Below are 19751 nucleotides of genomic sequence, written 5' to 3'. Positions count from 1 at the left end.
CCATTGGCAGGAGAAAGAACAAATACTGGGTTCTTTTAAAATGTGGTATCTCTCACAAATAAACACCCACAGCAGGACACCCCTCCTCCCTCCTCCCCAGGCAGAGGGCAAAAAAGTGCGGCTTGTGACTCTGCACGCTGACAGCCCTGGCGGGGAAGCGCAGGTGTGGCTGACCCCAGAGCAGAGGTGGCTTGCGAGGCCTGACACAGACCTCACTTGCCCCGTCCTAAGAGAATAGTTCCATGAGCCCTAGTACAGTCTCGGTCCCGAGCGCAGTTCTAGAACATTCCACCACCCCAGCATCTTTCGTTCCTGTTCACAGTCACCCCCTCTATCACCCCCGCCCAGATAATCCTCATCTGCTTTCTATCTCAACAGTTGTTATTCTTCATGCCTTAAAAGCCATCTTAGTATTTTATGCAGGTAATATGTATCTTTTTTAAGTATCTTTTTTAAGGAAAAAAAGGCCAACCTGTTTAGAACGTGAACTCTATTTTCCATGAGAAATTCAAGTGTAAATACCGAGAGAGGAGGCTCAAGGGGAGTGACCCTCCTCCCCTGCTTCCCCCCCAACCCAGGGCAGGGATCCCCCAGAACTCAGTGCGGCCTCCCAGCAGACAAGATCCAGTTACAGACCTAGCGTGAGCCTGAGAGCCACTGTGAGCCAGCCCTCCCTGCATGGGGAAACCGAGGCTTGGGCTCAGTGATGCTGGAGGCTGCGGGCAGCACCCGGCGTCAGCGCTGCCCCTCCGCTCCCCACCCTCCAGGCCTGCGGAAGGTGATGGTGCGGGCCCACCGGCAGGCCTGGTGCTGGCAGGACGAGTGGTACGGGCTGAGCATGGAGAACATCCGGGAGCTGGAGAAGGAGGCGCAGCTCATGCTGTCCCGCAAGATGGCCCAGTTCAACGAGGAGGACGAGGAGGCCGCCGGGCTGGCCACAGAGGAGGTGGCCAGGAGCCCGGCCTCTGGGGAGTCCCCCCCGCCCAGCAGCAGCAGCAGCGGGGAGCCCCTGGCTGGCCGGGGCCTGAAGAAACAGTGGTCCACGTCCTCCAAGTCCTCGCGGTCGTCCAAGAGGGGAGGTGAGCGACACCTGACTGCCAGGCCAAGGCCCCTGCCTCTCCTTGCCTCGTTCCCCCGGCCCCATGGGCCTCTGTCTCTGGAGACAGGCGCTGCTCCCCACGGCATGGGCCACGCCCAGAGGGGCCTGAGCCTTGTCCTCCACCTCAGTGTGAAGCCCAGGGCCCCTCCGCCCCCTGCAAATCCCCAGATTCCCCTCCACAGCCTCATAAGGCAGAGAGGCCAGGGCCGCCTGGGGACACTGCCCCCAGCCTCTCCCAGGACCAGGGTCTGCACATCCAGAATGTCCACCCTTCCCTCCCCATGTTCTCCCCATGCAACTCGGTGGTGCCAGATGGGCTAGGGGGCCCATCTTGAAAGTTCCGGAAGCTTCCATGAAGATAAGTCCCAGCTGCTCGGGCCCCTCATTTCTTTTCGAGCCACCCCCCTCCTCCACCAGGGAGCAGCCTGGGCGGGGCCCTGCCCCCTTGAACCTCCCTGTTGGGGCCATCAGTCTGGATTTTGCCTTCCAGCCAGTCCTTCCCGCCACAGCATCTCCGAGTGGAGGATGCAGAGCATCGCTAGGGACTCGGACGAGAGCTCGGACGACGAGTTCTTCGACGCTCACGGTGGGTAGGCTCCTGGGCTGCGGGGAGCCTTCCCGGGAGGGGCTCAGGCAGGGGCCTGAGGGGCTGAGCTTTGGGAAGTCCTGGGTGGATGGCACGATGGGATGAGATGAAGCCACCAGGAGGCCAGGTCCCTAGAGCCTGGGGTCTCAGGGCCCCCTAGCCAGGCCTGGCAGGTGGGGACCATTCTTTCAAATTGCCCCAAACAGGATCTACAGTCCGACTTCAGCTTTTTCCCATGTGCGAATTTATGCCTCTAAGAAGTTTTACAAAAACAAAACTTCATGCAATTTTCTAATTTTTTGTAATCGCCTCACTTCTTCGTGATTAAATGAATGCACATTTAATGTGAATGCTCTAGAAAGTGCAAACAAGCAGAAAATACGGGTAGTGCCCATTTTCCACCAATCTCAAAACCAGCTCAGCGTGCACACAGCCAGGTGAGCCAGCCATCTGCTCTGGGAAGGTTCCAGAACCACCCTTGCCATTGGTCTTGGGGCTGGCTGATAAGCACCAGGAGACAGGGTCCAGTGTGTGGCTGAGGAGGCAGGTCGCTGCTGACTCCCCACTTCTGGAAGCCAGGCCTCCCGGGGGCCTCCTGCCCAGCCCTCGAGTGCAGTGCTGAAGCCCCTGTCTCTGTCCTCCAGAGGACCTGTCCGACTCAGAAGAAATGTTCCCCAAGGACATCACCAAGTGGAACTCCAATGACCTCATGGACAAAATCGAAAGCCCTGAGCCAGAGGACACGCAGGGTAATGGCTGCAGGGCCAGGGGCCACCGGGCCGGGCTGCTGCAGGGGCTGAGCCCCTCTGACCCAGCTTCCTCGAGGTGCTGGGCACCAGGGGTGGGGGAACACCTGAACCCCTATTGTTCTGTGGGCTGGGGCTGCCTGGCCACCCTCGCACTCAGCCCTGTCCTCCGTGTTGCAGATGGCCTGTACCGCCAGAGGGCCTCCGAGTTCCGGGTGGCCTCCAGTGTGGAGCAGCTGAACATCATTGAGGTGGGTGCCTCGAGGGGTGGGGGTGGGGCACAGAGGACCCAGGGCAGGGGCAGGGTGTACAGGACGGTCCCGTGGGGGCTCCAGGGGCAAGCGTGGCAACCACCACCTCACATCCACATTGGACCTGGGTGCCCTTCGAGAGAGGGTCCTCCTCAACTTGTCACCTCCACCCCCCGAAACCAGCAGGGCCTGCAGACAGCCCCCTAGGACCCACCCCTACCCGTGAAAAGTAAAAGGAGACGTTTGTAAATTCCAGAGCAAAAGTAAGGTCTCCTCTACCTTGTGCCCAAACTGTCTGCTGAGCCTGAAGAAAATAAGATGGAAGGGGAGGAAGCAAAAGCCAGCTGCCGCCACCCTGCCCCGAGGCAGGGGTGCTCTCGGTGTCCAATAAAGCTGTCTTGGCCCAGCGACTGTGTCCGCTTTGGGGGTTCTTTGCCTGGAGTGCACACCCCTCTCCTCTGCCTGTGGGCGGTCAGAGCTGTTTGCACTGGGGCAGGAAGCGGGGCCGAGCTGGGCGGTGCAGGCCATGGACCCTGTGCCAGTTCGGGGCGCTGCCATCCAAAGCAAGTTCCTTTGTTTGTGGTAACCCCCAAAGCAGAGCCTCCTCTCCCGGCCTTGCAGAAGAGGGGTGGCTTTATGGAGACACTGGTGGGGCCCGCCTGGCTCTCCAGAGCTGCCCCCGCCGGGGTAGCCTCAAGCCGCCCCGGGTGGAGATGGCACCTCCGCGGGGACTCGGGACCCCTGGGGAGTTTGCATGGGGGACAGCCGCACCACCCTCCCCCCTTGGGGTTTTCTTCTTGAAGAGCTGAGCGGGCTTTTCCAGAAGGCTAATGGGGAAGGAGGGGCAGTGCCTTCCAAGTGCTGATTAACAATGAGGGAGAACAAACGGAGCCCACTCCCCACCTAGGCGCACACAGCTCTGACGCCCCCCGGGAGGACAGACAGGCCTCAGCTCCAGATCTGCCTCGGGATGTGCACGGGGTCCTGTTCCGATTCTGGGGCGCTGCCATCCAAAGTCAGATTCTGTTGCCTGCAATGACCCCCAAACCGGAGCTTCCTCTCCCCTCCTGCGGGAGGGGCTTTATAGAAACACCCATGGGGTCCCCGGCTCTCCAGAGCTGCCCTCACAGCCTCCGGGGCACTCTTCCCGCCGCCAGGGTGTGCCCTGGAGACAGGAGGCTGGATGGGAGGGCAGCTGTGTCTTGGACCTGCTTCTGCAGCCCAGACCAGGCCCGGCCTCCTTGCCAGGCCCAGCAGACGAGCATGGGTGGCTCTCAGCCCCCACGGCCAGTGGTGGCCAGTCTGTCCTGGGAAACCCAGAATGTGCAGACTCCTCCTCCCGGCAGGTGACAGGTGACAGGAAGGCTGTGGGAGGGTTCCTCGCGAGTCCTCCCCTCACTGGGTGGGGAAAGCCCTTGGCTCCTTGGCAGCGCCGTCCTGGCCTGGGTCTGGGCAGCTGGTGGCCCCACCGTGCTCTGAGCAATGAGTTCGCTCTGCCCAGGTGGGCCAGGGACAACCCACAGGTGGGCACAGGAGTCCGTCCTAAGCTCTTCTGGGTGTGGGGTCCTGATCATGCCTCGGGGCTCACGACAGGCCAAGGGCCAGCCTCCTCTGGGGGTGGGGGCAGCCAGCCTTCCCACCACTTCTGCCAGCCCACCAGCCGCCCACCCCCCCAAAGCCCTCCACTGTGGCTCCCGCCCAGCCCATTCCCAGATATCTCCCAGTGGCCTTGCCAGCCCCCGGGCCCACCCAACTCTTGGACTCTGCACTGACACTGGGTCCTGCTGCTGCCCCACCTCCCACTGTCTGGTCACCCCATTCAGGGCCAGCTGTCCCCACATGGGCCCGCCAGGGGCTTCAGCCCCTTGGTCCTGTCTCTCTCCATACCCCCAACATAATGCAGACTTGACAGTTACCAGTGGGACCCACTAAGGCACCAAGCCCGGCCTCCCAGTCACACATCAGAAGCTGGGGGCTGGGTGGTGCCTGGGAAGGGATGACAGCCTGCGCTGGAGGCATGCAGAGTTGGCAGCAGGAGCGCCAGGTTCCGGCCCAGCTTGACACTGACGTGCTGGGTGACGTGCTAAGTCCCTGGCCTCTCGGGGCCATTGCCTTGCTGTGTGCAAGTCTTGGGTCTTGCTTTGACCTTGTGAGCAGGAGGAGGAGGAGGGGTCATTGCCCCCTATAAATGAGGGGGTGTTGAGTAGGCACACCCGCAGTGTCCCCCTGCTCTGGGACGCAGGGATGTCTCTGTTCTTGAAGACGCTGGGGATGGTGAGAGTCCAGCACTGGCAGGGCCTGGGGCATGGGGATGCCCTGTATGGATGTGGCGGGGAGCTCAGAGCCGTGCCAAGGGGTGGGGGTGGGCTCACTGCTCACTCTGGCTGAGATTGCCTCAGACACGGACGCTCGGGATGGGGCTGAGCCGCTGCCTCCTGCCCATGGCCAGCGCCCTGGTCACCCTGGCCCTGTGTGTTCCCTCCGCGTGTCCTCTGTGCCCCTGGTCAGGCTGGCAGGCAGAGAAACAGGGCTTCGGGGAGGAGAAAAAGGACCCTCTCTGTCTCCTCGGGAGCGGGAAAGATTAGAGCAGCCGACCCCAGGCCTGTAGCTGAGGCACAGAAATCGGAGTTCTCGGGGGGCAATCGGTCGAGACAGGCTTCCCCCCAGGGCAGCGGGGGCCTTGGCGAGTGGCTGAGGCTTGGGGAGCTGACGCCCATCCTCGCCCGCCCAGGACGAGGTCAGCCCGCCACTGGCCGTGCCGCCCTCCAAGATCCACGTGCTGCTGCTGGTGCTACACGGGGGTACCATCCTGGACACGGGCGCTGGGGACCCCAGCTCCAAGCAGGGTGACACCAACACCATGGCCACCGTGTTCGACACGGTCATGCGGGTGCACTACCCCAGCGCCCTGGGCCGCCTCGCCATCCGCCTGGTGCCCTGCCCGCCCATCTGCTCCGATGCTTTCGCCCTCGTCTCCGAGTGAGTACGCCGGCCTCGGTCAGCAACCCTCACCCCAGGTGCCGGGACCCCACCCCCATTCACGCCGCTCTTCCTGGAGGCAGCAACACCTACGCACTGATGAGCTTAGAGCCCCGAGGGCCCGCCCAAAGCTGAGCCTCAGTTTCCACAGCTGTGATGTAGGGATGCTGTCCAGCTCTGAGGTCCAGGCTCTTAATCTCTGGTCCTGCTCCCGGGCCAGAAGCTGGGTCACAGCTAAGGCTCCCAGGGTGGCCGGCGGCTCCCGTCTGCCTTGCCGCCTAGGCCAGGGGAGACAGACCTCTGGGCTGAGCAGGGTCACCTCTCTCCTGACCGGTCCCTTCCCCCAGCCTCAGCCCCTACAGTCACGACGAAGGCTGTCTGTCCAGCAGCCAGGACCACATCCCCCTGGCCGCCCTGCCCCTGCTGGCCACCTCTTCGCCCCAGTACCAGGAGGCCGTGGCCACGGTGATTCAGCGGGCCAACCTGGCCTACGGGGACTTCATTAAGTCCCAGGAAGGCATGACCTTCAATGGGCAGGTGAGTCACAGAGTGGGGTGGTGGGGGACAGGCAGCAGAGCGTCGGGGTGGGGGGTCTCTCCCCAGCCAGCAGGATGGCGCTCAGCCCCACACCCCTCCCCCAGGTCTGCTTGATCGGCGACTGCGTCGGGGGCATCCTGGCGTTTGACGCCCTGTGCTATGGGAACCAGCCGGTGTCCGAGAGCCAGAGCAGCAGCCGCCGGGGCAGCGTAGCCAGCGTACAGGTAGCAGCTCCCATGGTCCCAGGGCAAGGCGGTGCGGTGCCGGGAGGGCTGGAGGGGTCTCTGGGCTTGCCAGAGGACAGAGGATGCCAAGTCCCTCACCTGGCAGGCGAGGAGGGCCTGTGGGAGCCAGGCTAGGCCAGGTGCAGCACCGGAGTCGCGGCTCTCCCTTCTCTGGCTTGGCAAGAAGCTGTCTGGGCAGCGGCCTCTGGGCTTGGACTCGGGCAGGAGCACCCAGCTCCCAGGATACTGGAGGGGTAGGCCTGTGGTCACATCAGTGAGCCTGCTTGGGCCGTTCCAGGACACTGACCTGCTGTCCCCTGGGATCCTGGTGAACGCGGCGCACTGCTCTGGCGGTGGCAGCGGCCTGGAGAGCAGCCGGCACCTGAGCCGCAGCAACATCGACATCCCTCGAAGCAATGGCGCCGAGGACCCCAAAAGGCAGCTGCCCCGCAAGAGGAGCGACTCATCCACCTACGAGCTGGACACCATCCAGCAGCACCAGGCCTTCCTGTCCAGGTGGGCAGGGCTGCGGGGGCCTGGGACCCTGAGACCCGCTGCCAGGTGAGGCCAGGGCTGTGGCGGGGGAAGCTGAGAATGAAGATGCAGACCAGGCCTTACCTGTGGCCACTGTGATCCTGGTAGTCACCAGCTCTGCCCTGGGAGGCCCGGGCTGGCCCACACTCTCCAGCCAGGAGAAAGTGGCTTGTCGAGTGCAAGGGACATCTTGAGGTGGGGGAGCACTCTCCTGAGGGTGGAGGGGTGTGGCAGAGATGGGCAGCTGGCCCAAGGCACTGACCTCCTTAGACAGGTTGGGACTGGCTGTCACCAGAGGTGACCCAGACAGGAGGCACACGGGGCAAGGCTTGCCCAAGCCCGAGGGCTAGCCCGAGCAGGGCGGGCGTGAGCTCTCGTGTGCCCCATCTGCAGCCTCCACGCCAGGGTGCTGAGGACTGAGCCCGGCTCCCGCCGCTCGAGCAGCTCCACCATGCTGGACGGTGCGGGGGCGCTGGGCAAGTTTGACTTTGAGATTGCCGACCTCTTCCTCTTCGGGTGCCCACTGGGGCTGGTCCTGGCCTTGAGGAAGACTGTCATCCCCGCCTTGGATGGTGAGAGCCCCATGGGGCCAGGGTGGGGTACATGAGCTGGACAGAGGACCTTGGTGGACCCCTATCATGAGCCCGGGGCCACATCCCAGGCCCCTTCCCATGTCACCCCCAGGGCCAGATGGAGGCACACCCAGTCTCCCTAGTCCGAGGTCCCACCGTCAGGAACACGCTCTTAGACACCCTCTCAAAACCTCCGCGAGCAGCGGCCTCCCAGCCCTGGGGGTGCCGCTTTACACTGCTCCAGAGACCCTGGTGACCGCAGCGGGCTGGCCGTTTGGCACCCCCCGGTTAAGAAGGGAGCCATGGAGGCAGTAGAGGCCTGTGCAAAAGTGCACAGAAGCTTTGGGACAGCGGTTATGGTGACGTTATCTGTAAAGAAAACTCAGAATCAACTTCAGCTTCCGTCAGAGGAGAGCGGAGCTGGTCAATAAATTCTGGCTCAGACAGACAGGTGAATCTGCCCGCCCCCCATTTAAAAATAATGGGGCGGAATCAGGGGTACGGAGCAAAGGCTCCGACATTTTTGTGATAAATGGGGCAGGGGACAAAGTTCCAGTCACAGGGCGTGCACACCTGTTGGTGTGTGTTTTGATCAGAGGCACACGCTACCCGTAGTTCATGCCCGCGGTCCTAGCAACCGGGTGCGGCCCGGACGGGCTTAGCACAGCAGCCCAGTCGCGCCAGCCGCGGCCTGGCCGGTTCCGTCCACACAGCTGGGCCGCACCTGCCCTGACCGCGGCCCGGGAGATGCTCCGAGCGCTGGCGGCCTGGGCTGGAGGGCAGCCTTCTCCCCTCTGGACTCAAAAAGAGTCTTTACCGCGGCCGTAATAGTTGTTTTTTCATTAAAAAAAAAACAAAAAAACAAATGGGTTCGCAAAGGGGAAGGCCCCAAACAGACCCCAATTTGGGGTTTTTCCATGTCCCAGCCCTGGGCGTCCCCCACCCACCCCTGCTGTCCCACGGCTCAGGCCCCCTCCCCTTGGGCGGAGCTGACTCTGGGACTGACCGCCGCCTGCCCCCCAGTTTTCCAGCTGCGGCCCGCCTGCCAGCAGGTGTACAACCTCTTCCACCCCGCCGACCCGTCGGCCTCGCGCCTGGAGCCGCTGCTGGAGCGGCGCTTCCACGCCCTGGCACCCTTCAGCATCCCCCGCTACCAGCGCTACCCGCTGGGCGACGGCTGCTCCGCGCTGCTCGGTGAGCCCCAAGCCCCGCCGGAGGCAGGGGGGGCGGCCCCTTCTGCGCTGGCTACCCCGTGTGTGTGCGGGCGCCCCGGCCCCCCACCAAGCCCAGCGCGGCAGGAGAGACGGGTCTCACGGGCCAGGGACCGGGGACCAGGCTCCACTCCCCACTGCCCCATGAACTGGGGACCCCAAGGGATGTGGCCGGCCCTGGGCTGGGCCCATGACCTGAGGACAAGGCAGGGGGGTGGCAGGGAGTGAGCGCGAGGGCCCCGCGTCCGCTCAGGCCCTGGCGTGTGTCCTGGAGTCTCGTCACGTCCTAGTCGAGAAGCCCGCGTGTGTGTGTGTCCAGCGTGTCCCGACGCCCCACACGAGTGTCCGTTCTTGTCCTCTCTGTTCTCTCCTGTCTGCTTCCAGTCGAGACCGTGCAGAGAAACCCCCAGCTGGTCCTGGAGGGCGGCCCCCCGGCCCCTCTCCCGCCCGGGGATGGCTTCCTGGAAACCAGCATCCCCGTTCCCGCGCTCTCCTGGCAAGACGGGCCCCGCCCGAGCCCGGGCTGTGCTGAGTGTGTGTGACCCCCCCTGCTCGTGGCGGTGTCTGCTTGGCTGGCTGCCCCCTGGTCCTCAGGACCACCCCCATGCCCTCCTTGGCCACTCAAGTTTGTGGAGACCCGGCAGGACAGGTTACGGGGACCCGCGCTGTACCTGGACCCTGCTCCCTGGCGCACGGCCACGGGGGCCCTGAAGCGGAGGAGGTCCAGGAGCCCTCGGGGGGGGGGGTGGTCCCCCAGCCCATCAGCGCCGGCCAGGGGTTCCTCCGCTTTGTGAGGCTGGCAGTGGCAGCCAGGAGGGTGTGTGAGGCCTCCTGCCCTCTGGGCCCCGGGCCCTGCCCCAGGAGGGGCCTTTGCTCCCAGTGTAGGGTCCCAGCTCCTCCCTCGTGAGGAAGTTCAGGCACCTCCTCTAGATGTGGGTCCCCCTTCTCCCTGCTCTGCCCTGCCTCTGCCTGGGCCCAGGGGAGCCTGGCCTCAGCCTTCCACTTGCCTTTGCCCCCAGGTGCCCAGGCCACGTGGCATCTTTGTGAGGGATGTCCAGGGCTGTGGCTTCGGAGTGCAGCCCTGGGCAGCCACCTGAGAGCTCTGTTGTTAGCGCCCGTCGAGCACAGGGCAAGCTGCCAAGGGCTGTGGGTCACACGGGCTGGGCTGAGCCCTGGCAGCCAAGCAGGGGAGGCTAGGTCAGGAGCCACGTGCGGGATAAGAAGGGCGGCCAGGGGGGGCCTGAGCCTGGCTGCCTCGCCTCCCTGCCCGCTGTGTCTGTGTTGGTCTGTCTGTCCGTCCCTGTCCCCGCCCTCTCTTCCCTGCCGCGGCTATGTGCCCTGCCCTCCTGGCCCTGAGCAGATGGGCCCTGGCACGCTTGGGCCCACCCCACTCCCAGCTGTGCTCAGATGCCAGGGCTCCTCTGCAGCTGGAGGCGCCAGCCTTGCCCACCCCAGGCCAGGCGCAGGCGCTGCTCGGGGGCTAGAGGCTGGGCCAGGCCGGGCCGGGCCCCTCTAACACTTAGGCCTCGGTCCTTGTCCTGCAGCGGATGCGCTCCAGGCTCACAACACTGTCTTCCAAGAGCACACCACCCCCTCCTCGCCTGGCACGGCGCCCACCACCCGCGGTTTCCGCCGAGCCAGTGAGATCAGCATCGCCAGCCAGGTGTCGGGCATGGCCGAGAGCTACACAGCGTCCAGCATCGCCCAGAGTGAGTGCAGCACGGCCGGCCTCCCCGGACCCCCCGCTGCCAGAGCAGGACCCTCTGCCCCCTTGCTCGGCCCCAGGAACTGTGTCTGGATACCTAGGCGCGGGTAGAGACCGGGGGTGATACAAGCCCCCTCCGAGGCACAGGACGCCCCCACAGCCAAGAGCGATCTGGTCCCTGGGGCCGAGACTTAGAAACGTGGTCTCAGCAGGACCCTGAGCTAGAACGGCCTGGCCCGGCACTGCCATCCGGACAGCTGGGAGGCACTGAGCCTGGGAGGAGGGGTGCTCGCTGCAGAGGGCACCCCTGCTCCCTGAGGGAGAACGCTGAGGAGCTGGTTCTGGACAAGGCCGCGGGAGAGGGCTGGAGAGGGCTGAGAGGGCCAGGGGGGCGAGGTCACCCCGGAGGCTGCCCCAGGAGGCAGAGGGTCTGAGGCCTCCTCTGCTGTTGGCTCCTGCCCTTCTCAGGGGCTTCTCAGCAGCTGGAAGCAGAGTCCTGCTCGGCCCTCTCACTCCCCCAGGGCCCTGCAGGGCCTGGCATGGCTGTCCCGGAAGGGAGGCCTGTCTTGGCCAGGCCCCGGCTGCCCTCCGGGTCCCTCCTGTGCTGCGGAGCCCGTGCGGCTGAGTCCTCCACTGTTCTTACTTCTCAGAGACCCCAGGGCCACTCAGCCACACCCCCAGCGTCAGGCGCCTGTCCCAGCTGGCCCTGCCTCCCCCATCCCCCACCACCCCAGGGGCCCGTTCACAGGCCAGGCGGTTGAGCCCTGGTTTGGAGAAGGCCCCCCACTTCCCTGACATGGACATCAGAGAAGGTACCCGGCAGGGCAGGCCCTCCGCCCACACACGCCCTTCTCTAGCTGGGCTCACTCACCGTCTCTAGGCATGTCTCACTGCCAGGCCGCCCCTGCTGCACCCCCATCCTGGCACCTACCGACCCCACCTCACCTCGCCCTCACCAGGGAGCTGGAGGAGGCTTGGTCTAGGAGCACTCAGCCATCCAGGGAGGCGGCAGGAATGGGTGGAGTTGACTGTGGGTGCCCACAGAGTAGGGAAAGAAGCGGGGTGAGGACCCAGGGGTTCCCCAGCAGGCTTCAGACCCGGCCCAGAGAATCCCTCCTATAAACAGGGGTTCTGATTACTGAGCAGCTCTTGCGTGCAGCTACCAGGGGGCGCTGCGCAGGCCTGTCTGGAGTCCAGATTCACACCCAGGCCTTCGGGTTTGAGGGTCCAGCTCCCGGAGGCTGAGGAGGATGGCAGGCTGTGCTCTGGGCTCCGAATTGTTGCTCCACCTCTGCAAAGCCTCTCACAGCCTCGGGGCTCTGGGGGCAGACAGAGGCGGGGGCCCAGGACAGGGCGTCACGGGATCAAGGGATCAAGGGATCGGGCTTGTCCCGTCCCCCCGACCCCACCAGCTCCTTGAGGAAAGCCGAGCGGCTCGGGCTGAGGGCACGCAGCTGCTTGCACACTGGCCTGGCATCCCGCGCTCTCCCCAGCCCTCTGCCACCCAGTACTTTGCGCCTTTTTCCTTGGTGGGCTCTTGGGGCTAAGCCAGGCCTGAGGGCCAGGTGACCCTCCGGGTCCCTGCCCGGCGCTGCCCAGCCCAGTCACGGCCGCTCCTCCTGGCAGTTGCTGCCAAGTGGTGGGGCCAGAAGCGCATCGACTACGCCCTGTACTGCCCCGACGCCCTGACAGCCTTCCCCACCGTGGCCCTGCCCCACCTCTTCCATGCCAGCTACTGGGAGTCGACGGACGTGGTCTCCTTCCTGCTGAGACAGGTACCCTGGGGTCCCACCTCCAGGCACACACAGGCTTCGGGAGGGCCCCTAGTGTCACTGCCATGACAGGGCCCCTTTTCGTAGCCAAGGAGGGCAGTGGGCCCCTGCCTCTGACCCCCGTCAGACCACAGAGCAGGCAAGATGGAGGAACTGTCAGGGCCGTCGAGATGGGGTGACTGTATTTGCACATTTGCGGGACAGATGTGAATGTGGGGGGTCCAGAAGATAGGCTAGAGTGGGTTAGTGTCACCACAAATCCTCACAGGCCCGTATTTCTGGCTCCCAGGGTGGCTGGCTTCTGCCTTCCAAAACAGAAGGCCCCGGCCGGGAGCGTGCCTCACGGCTGCCTCTGCCCGTCCCCTGCCAGGTCATGCGGCACGACAACTCCAGCATCTTGGAGCTGGACGGCAAGGAGGTCTCGGTGTTCACCCCCTCAAAGCCCAGGGAGAAGTGGCAGCGCAAGCGGACTCACGTGAAGCTGCGGGTGAGGGTCCACGCGGCTTCCCCCCGGGAGGCCCCCATCTTCAGATGGGGAAGCCAGTGGCAGAGCAGGGTGCGGGGTTACCTGAGCCTCCCGCCCGCGAGGCCGGAGCACTTTCTCACGGACAGCCAGGCCGGCACCGTGAGGCTTCCCGACTTCCCCAAGGCGGCGCAGTTCCGTGGCCAAGCTGGACTCCGACCTGGGCAGCTGGCTCTAAGCTGTGCCCACCCTTCAGGCCCGGGGGGCTTGAGCAGAGCTCGGGAGACCCCCAATTCCCTTCCTTCCCATCCCAACCCCGCCTCACTCCTTCGCTCCCCAGAACGTGACCGCCAACCACCGGATCAATGACGCGGTTGCCAACGAGGACGGGCCGCAGGTCCTGACGGGCCGGTTCATGTACGGGCCCCTGGACATGGTCACCCTGACCGGGGAGAAGGTGAGGACCCGGGGGCCTCCTGCCTCGCCTCCCTCCAGCGGGGGTGCGGGGAGCGGCGGGGCCGAGAGCACAGCCTGCCATGACCGACCCCCCCCAGGTGGACGTGCACATTATGACGCAGCCGCCCTCGGGCGAGTGGCTGTACCTGGACACGCTGGTGACCAACAGCAGCGGCCGCGTGTCCTACACCATCCCCGAGGCGCACCGCCTGGGCGTGGGCGTCTACCCTGTCAAGATGGTGGTCAGGTAGGCGCCTCTGCCAGGAGCGGGCTGGGGCCGGAGCGAGGGCAGGGGTTCTGATGAGCTGCCCCCCCCCCAGGGGAGACCACACATTCGCCGACAGCTACATCACCGTGCTGCCCAAGGGCACGGAGTTTGTGGTCTTCAGCATCGACGGCTCCTTTGCCGCCAGCGTGTCCATCATGGGCAGTGACCCCAAAGTGCGAGCTGGAGCCGTGGATGTGGTGCGGTGAGTGGGCAAGAGGGACGAGGGGGGCACGCAGAGGAAACTCTGGAGCCTGGGCGTGGAGCAGGGAGGGTCCTGGGTGCCACAGCGAGGGGCACTTGACCCTGTGGGACTCTGGGCCAGGTATTTAACCTCTGATGTGGGTGGGGAGGCGAGGCTGGCGACAAGCCGGCTGCAGCAGCTGAGAGGGCAGCTGTGGGGTCACAGGTGGGCACACGGGCCTGTCGTTGCCGCCGTCACTGCTGCCATCTGATCAGAGAGGCACTTCTCGGTGGCCCAAGCTGGGGCTGGCTGGCCAAGGAGACGGGGCCCAGGAGGGAGAACAGGGCAGCTGTGGACACCCGGGCCTGCCCCCGCCCCCAGGCACTGGCAGGACCTGGGCTACCTCATCATCTATGTGACTGGCCGGCCGGACATGCAGAAGCAGCGTGTGGTGGCGTGGCTTGCCCAGCACAACTTCCCCCACGGCGTGGTGTCCTTCTGCGACGGGCTGGTGCACGACCCGCTGCGGCACAAAGCCAACTTCCTGAAGCTGCTCATCTCGGAGGTGGGTGCCGGGCGGGGCCTGTCTGGGGTGGGGGAGCTGTCTGGGCGGGGTCTAGCCTGGGGCGGGTTGGGTGCCCACACCTGTCTTCTCCATAGCTGCACCTGCGCGTGCACGCGGCCTACGGCTCCACCAAGGACGTGGCGGTCTACAGCTCCATCAGCCTGTCCCCCATGCAGATCTACATCGTGGGCCGGCCCACCAAGAAGCTGCAGCAGCAGTGCCAGGTGAGCGGGCCCGTCGTGGTAGGCAGCAGGGACTGGAGGCCCCGAGAGCTTGCACGTGACCACTGTCCTCGCCTCTCTCCCCTCCCGACCCAGTTCATCACCGATGGCTACGCGGCCCATCTGGCTCAGCTCAAGTACAATCACCGGGCGCGGCCAGCTCGCAACGCAGCCACCCGCATGGCACTGCGCAAGGGCAGCTTCGGCCTGCCCGGTCAGGGCGACTTTCTGCGCTCCCGGAACCACCTGCTCCGCACCATCTCAGCCCAGCCTAGCGGGCCCGGCCACCGGCACGAGCGGACGCAGGGCCAGGCGGACGGCGAGCAGCGGGGCCAGCGCAGCATGAGCGTGGCGGCCGGCTGCTGGGGCCGCACCATGGCCGGCCGGCTGGACCCAGGGACAGCCGCGGGCCCCAAGTAGGGCACTGGTGGGGAGGCGCTGTGGTCTCCATGGTGCTAGGCCAGGGCGGCCAGCCCCGCCAGGAGGCCTGGCCTGGGCACATGCAGTCGGATGGGGACACGTTTGTCCCAGGGCCTGGCGGAGGACACTCCGTGTCACACGCAGCCCTTCAGCCGTGCCTCATGTCCTGGGTCTGAGGGGTTCCAGCTGGTGGAAGCTGGCAGGACAACCAGCCTCAGGAGGACGGAGGGGCCATGTCCCCTACATGGGCGGGCACAGAAGATGCTCCTGGACATTTGCCCTGCCTTGACCTCTGGCATCCCGACGCCAGGCCGGGGCCCAGCCTGCCACCTCCCGATTCACTAGCTCTCGGCGACCCCCAGGCCCAGTCCTCCTTGGTAGCACCTCCAATGGGGTCCAGCCTGCTTCTTGTTAATTTAAGTTACTCAACTGTTTAACCTCACTGGTTTTGCACTGATTTCTGAGAGCGGAGACCCATGATCATCTCCTATGGCTACGGACTTGTTGACACGCGTGACAATTCAGTTGGCTGATCCAGGACCTGTGGCCGCTCGGAAGGCTCCAGGGCAGCTCGCCTTGTCAGAGAGGAGAGAAGGCCATATCTTCATTTCTGCAGCACTGGACCCCCGCCCACCTGTCCACCTGCCCCACCTGGAGCCCAGCCCAGCTGCAGGCCTGGGTCATCCATGTCCCCGGGCGCAGCCCGGGCGACAGGGCCTGCGAGGCCAGAGCCGGCTCCTGAGCAGCCCCGCCTCAGGCTGTGGGGCCTGGCCCGGCCTGGCTCCTCTTCTGCTCCTCGCCTGCCGTCACTCAAGGCCCCAGCCTCGGCCCTCCTGCGGCCCTTCTGCGTTTCTACACCTTTCTACTCCGACCTGATTTCTATGAGGTTTTTTTAATGAGCAATCCTTGGCTGCTTCCGTTTCTTAACTCTTTCAGTACCAAGCGCAGCCCCTCCACATGAAAACACCCAGCACTGTGATGGAGTCCAGCCTGGTTCTGGGTCCCGGGGCCCTGCCCTCTGCCCACGTGGCAGGGCTCCCTGCCTCACCTGACCCCGTGAATTCCACTGAATTTCTACTCTGGGACGGGTGGGGCACACACTTAGATTTTTTTAACGCCAATTCCTTTTCGATGCCGAATCTAAGAGTCACAACTAGCTTTGTTAGCTTAAGGGCAGGCAGCCACGATGCCACCTCCCACCTGGTAAGGACCGTGCCATCCTGCATGCCAGGTCCGAGCCTTGACCCTCCTTCCCCAGCATTACCCAGAGCTCAGCCGTGGCTCTCGGCTCAGGGCAGCCCCTCTGCTGCTCCATCTGCTCCAAGATTGGGGATGGGGGAAGGGTGCGGGGGGGGGGGGGAACGGACCCCTGCCGGGCCCACAGGCTCCATCTCTGAGAGGCTGCTGCCAACCTGGATACGACCTCAGGCCCCCACGCCGGGACAGGGAGGCACACCGGTCGATGTTGACATTTTCCCGTGTGTAGATATGTACAGCCAAAGGGTTGTGTAAATGTTCTGCAAAAGTGGGTCTATACAGAGTGAAAGCTATTTATTTTGTTCAGAGAAAAAAGTCTGGAGGGATGGGACCTTCAGGGTTTATTCATATTTAAGATGTAGCTTCTTGTTGTTGTTTCAGGCGTTATGTATAAAGCAACGATTATTTTATGGACCAACTTTTAACGTAACTGTTGCAGTGAAAGTGCAATATCTGCCCCCTCGCCCCCCGGCGGGTATCGCTTGGCCTGACAATCACAGCCCGGCCGGTGGCCCTGTGGCCAGTGCCTCCTCCTCCCTCAGTCCCCCTCACCCCGCCTGCCGCCTCGGTGACCAGCCATCGGGGGTGGGGGGGTGGGGGGGGGAGCCCCTGCAGTCTCGGCCTGGCCTGCAATAAAGGCCGGGAGGCCTCCTGGCCTGAGGAGGTCTTGTGGGCAGAGGGCTCGGCCCCTCCCTACAGGCCACTTCCCCAGACTCTGTGCTCCCCTGCCCGCCTGCCTGCCCAGCGCCAGCCATGCCAAGGACAACAGCAATAGACCCCTGGGCCTCTCCCGGGGGCCCTTAGCCATAGGTGGTGAGACGGGCAGCCCACCCTCCCGTGACGTCTCTTCTATATCCAGGTCTGCTTTCTGCCCCCCTAAGATTCCTTTTGGCACATTCTCCTCTTGAGGAAGCACCAATTTTACAGAAACTAAGAGAGGGAGGGCAGAGTCCTTTAAAAATACCAAAAATGTTTACAGCGTTGGGTGCTGAGCCGCAGGGCTCAGGCCTGACCAGTCGTAACCAAAGGGTGAGGCAGGCCTTGCCAGCTGCCACCCCACCCAGGCCTCTTAGAGTAGAGCCTTAGTCCCGCTCCCGCCCGCCCCGGCCTCAGCCCCCCACCCCACCTGTCCTCTGGTTTCTAAAGAGGGGTTCAGCGGAGACCCGCCCTTCCCAGCTCGTCTGAGCTGCCTGCCCCGTCACGTTGCAGTCTCCACGTCTCGGCCCCCTCCCCTTCTGTCTGTCTGTCTGTCTGGGCCCCCCGTAGCAGTGTCCTGACTCCCCCCACCCCTGCTGTCCCTGCACCGTTGGGCCTGAGTGTGCTCTGTATACAGTGTCACTGTCTGATACACCGATTAAAGAAGCAGGAAGGCTTCCTTCTGGGTCTCGTTACTGCACTGGCAACGGGGTGGGGCGGGGCCTGGGCAAGGTGGGCGCCGACCCGCCCAGCGGACAAGGGCAGCCGCTCACAGTGACACCGACGCTCACAGTGGCCTTCCCCTGGGCGGGGCCCTTTTAGCCCCTTCCAAGGCGGGAGCCTGGTTCATGCGCACAGCGATGCAGCGAGGTGGGTGCCGTCCGCCTCCGCTGTACAGAGCGCTCGGCGGGCTGGGCCGGGATTCCCACCGGGGCCACTCGAACCTCTAACTGCTGTCACCCCCAGAGTCAGTGGCAAGAGCATCTCCCTTGGAGCCCGAGGGGATCAGTTTAAGAGCCACGTCCCTGGGTTTGAGACTCATCTGGGGGTGAGGATGGGGTCCAGGCAACCGATGTGAAGGTAAGCGCAGAAGGGTGCTCAGGACCACCAGGGCACACCCCAGCTTCCTCCAAAGCTCCTGGAACGCTCCCCCCCCCCCCCCCCCGACAGAGTCAACTCGTACTCCTCCCTCCTGGGCACAAAAAGCAACAGAACAGAAGTCTCCAACCAGGGGCCATTTAATATCCGGGAAGACACACTCTCCGGAGCTCGGTGAGCTGTTTGGGCCAGTGACCCAGCCCTCCGCCTGCGCTATCTGACAGGAGCCTGGGCCGCAGGCCAGTGAGCGGGAGGGAGGGCAAACAGCACCCGCCGGACCTTCCCACCCGCCACGAGGCCTGCCTGCAGCCGCGCCACCGACACTGTCCGCAGGCCTAGGGCAGCAGCCCGGCCCGCATCTGGAAAGCCAGGCCATCTCCTCGGGTGGCTTGCTGGGGGTGAGAGCACACGGGAGGGGGGGTCAGAAACAGAGCTGCGGGGGGCTGCGGGCAGAGGGGCAACACCAACCTTGTTGATCTCCCTGTGCCGCTCTTTGGTGACGATTTCCTCAAGGACCTCGCCATCGCCCTTAATGAGCCTGGGGGAGGAAGGGGAGGCTGAGCCTCGGATGCCTGAGCAACAGAATCAGAGCCACCTGGCAGAGGGGTACCCGGCTCCGGCCCCCATCATCTAGAGCAGGCGGAGGCCCGGGTGCTTGCGCCCCCAGACACAGATCGGAAGCTGGGTGTCCGCCATCAGACCAGCCAGCAGTGGCTCTGAAGATTCTCGGGGCCTTTTAGTCCCTACTGTTGCTCACTCCGCCCTCCTTGGCCTTGTCAGAGCAGCGGAGGAGCATCTCCCCGGGCGTGCCTGGGCCGAGCGCTGCCCACCTGGTGCGCCCGGTCTCCGGGTCCACCACCTTGCGGATGACGCTCTGCCGGGCATCCCACTCCTGCTTGGTCATGGGCTTCATGGCCTGGATGCGGGACTTCTGCTCGTCCGTCAGCACTGGAGGGCGAGATGGCAGCGGGGTGGCAGGCGGGCCTGGGGGAGGGCACCCGCCCCGTCCTGCACCCTCAGCAGCAGTACCTGGGCCCTCCTCTTCCTCCCCCGCTGATCTGTGCCACTGGTCCAGAGAAGGTCCTGGCAGAGCCTCCGTCTGCAGCAGCTTTGCCTTCTCCTTGCCTTTCTTCTTCAGCTTCTTCTTCCTCTTCTTTTTCTTCTTCCTCTTCTTGTCCTTGTGCTTCCCCCGCTTCTTCCGGCCATCGCTGGAGGAAGAGGAGGAGGAAGGGGAGGAGGACGAGGAGCTGGAAGAACTGGAAGAAGAGGAGGAGGAGCTGGACCGTGGTCTCCTCCGGGCCTTGTGCTTGCTTCTCTCTGTGATGCAGGGAGAAGGTGAGGCTGGAAGGCCAGGAGGGGAAGAAGTAAACCTTCGTTCCCTTGCTCTGGCTTGCGGCAGGCTCGGGCCCACGACAGCGGGATGCGGCCCTGCCGGCAGGGTTTCCAGAGCAGGACTCGACTCTCCAGTCTCCGGGAAGCCCCATCCGCCCAGCTGCGTAAAGTGCACGGTTAAGGGCTCCCTCCGGCCCGCACTCAAGGAGCCAGCCCAGCCCCCGGCGCCTGCGGATCTGCCACCCCGGACCTCCAGGTCCCACCCGCCGCCCCTCTGACTGCTGCTGCCTGCGGCGTCCCCTCGCCGCCCCGGAGGCCGGCCCCGCCCGCGGCTGCGCCCACGAGGTTCCCGCGGCCCTGCCCACGCCCGCGGCCCTCACCCTCCGCCCCACAGGGGGTGGCGCTGGCCTTGCGGCTGCGGGCTCGGGACGCCGAGCGGCTCCTCACGGGGTCCTTACTGCGCTTCTTCCTCCTCCGTCCCGACCCTCGCCCGCGGGACCGGCTGCGGCTCCTCGAGCGCTTGCGAGCGCCGACGTGCGCCATGGCGCCGCGGCCTGGGCACCGGAGACGCGGAGTCA

The 19751-nt window shown here is 64.8% G+C and overlaps 2 protein-coding genes across 10 annotated transcripts in view; one reads left to right on the top strand and one right to left on the bottom strand.

Moving 5' to 3' along the window:
• The window catches only part of PITPNM2 (phosphatidylinositol transfer protein membrane associated 2), a 108596-nt gene extending 92474 nt beyond the window's left edge, over positions 1–16122 (top strand). For 5 of the 8 annotated variants that reach the window (XM_037511269.2, XM_054695398.1, XM_054695396.1 and 2 more), the window contains exons 6-25: positions 768–1079; positions 1590–1685; positions 2330–2434; positions 2612–2682; positions 5414–5661; positions 6009–6198; positions 6303–6422; positions 6721–6938; positions 7350–7528; positions 8552–8722; positions 9124–9273; positions 10284–10448; positions 12071–12219; positions 12587–12703; positions 13020–13136; positions 13234–13382; positions 13456–13605; positions 13966–14149; positions 14245–14373; positions 14467–16122. In XM_037511269.2, the coding sequence (XP_037367166.1) occupies positions 768–1079; positions 1590–1685; positions 2330–2434; positions 2612–2682; positions 5414–5661; positions 6009–6198; positions 6303–6422; positions 6721–6938; positions 7350–7528; positions 8552–8722; positions 9124–9273; positions 10284–10448; positions 12071–12219; positions 12587–12703; positions 13020–13136; positions 13234–13382; positions 13456–13605; positions 13966–14149; positions 14245–14373; positions 14467–14790 (3344 nt within the window). In that variant the 3' untranslated portion in view covers positions 14791–16122. Of the gene's footprint in view, positions 1–767; positions 1080–1589; positions 1686–2329; positions 2435–2611; positions 2683–2938; positions 3257–5413; positions 5662–6008; positions 6199–6302; positions 6423–6720; positions 6939–7349; positions 7529–8551; positions 8723–9123; positions 9274–10283; positions 10449–11094; positions 11257–12070; positions 12220–12586; positions 12704–13019; positions 13137–13233; positions 13383–13455; positions 13606–13965; positions 14150–14244; positions 14374–14466 lie in introns of those variants that run through there. The other 3 variants (XM_054695400.1, XM_037511267.2, XM_037511268.2) reach the window with 3 other exon arrangements.
• A 1804-nt stretch (positions 16123–17926) lies between these two features.
• ARL6IP4 (ADP ribosylation factor like GTPase 6 interacting protein 4) lies at positions 17927–19731 on the bottom strand. Of its 2 annotated transcripts, none has more exons than XM_037511543.2 (5): positions 19554–19731; positions 18871–19182; positions 18672–18789; positions 18310–18379; positions 17927–18233 (listed from the first exon to the last, which is right to left on the bottom strand). In XM_037511543.2, exons 1-5 carry the CDS (start codon positions 19714–19716, stop codon positions 18177–18179), a joined length of 720 nt encoding a protein of 239 aa, XP_037367440.1. In that variant the 5' UTR covers positions 19717–19731; the 3' UTR covers positions 17927–18176. The 2 variants fall into 2 exon arrangements, with proteins under 2 accessions (XP_037367440.1, XP_037367441.1); XM_037511544.2 differs by having other exon boundaries at positions 18871–19158.
• Between the last annotated feature and the right edge of the window lie 20 nt (positions 19732–19751).

Source organism: Talpa occidentalis, unplaced genomic scaffold (genome assembly GCF_014898055.3).
Source record: "Talpa occidentalis isolate TD23 unplaced genomic scaffold, MPIMG_talOcc4v2.1 talOcc4.14, whole genome shotgun sequence".
Lineage (NCBI taxonomy): Eukaryota > Metazoa > Chordata > Mammalia > Eulipotyphla > Talpidae > Talpa > Talpa occidentalis.
Note: the sequence above shows the minus strand (reverse complement) of the source record. Positions and strands in the feature narration are given on the sequence as shown.

What these genes read in the sequence shown, in the direction of transcription:
- ARL6IP4 (XM_037511543.2), bottom strand. Translation starts at nt 19,716, where the DNA reads ATGGCGCACGTCGGCGCTCGCAAGCGCTCGAGGAGCCGCAGCCGGTCC. An exon ending in GGAGGAAGAGGAGGGCCCAG is followed by an intron (nt 18,790 to 18,870) that starts GTACTGCTGCTG and finishes CTCGCCCTCCAG; the next exon opens with TGCTGACGGACGAGCAGAAG. An exon ending in CCGGAGACCGGGCGCACCAG is followed by an intron (nt 18,380 to 18,671) that starts GTGGGCAGCGCT and finishes TTCCTCCCCCAG; the next exon opens with GCTCATTAAGGGCGATGGCG.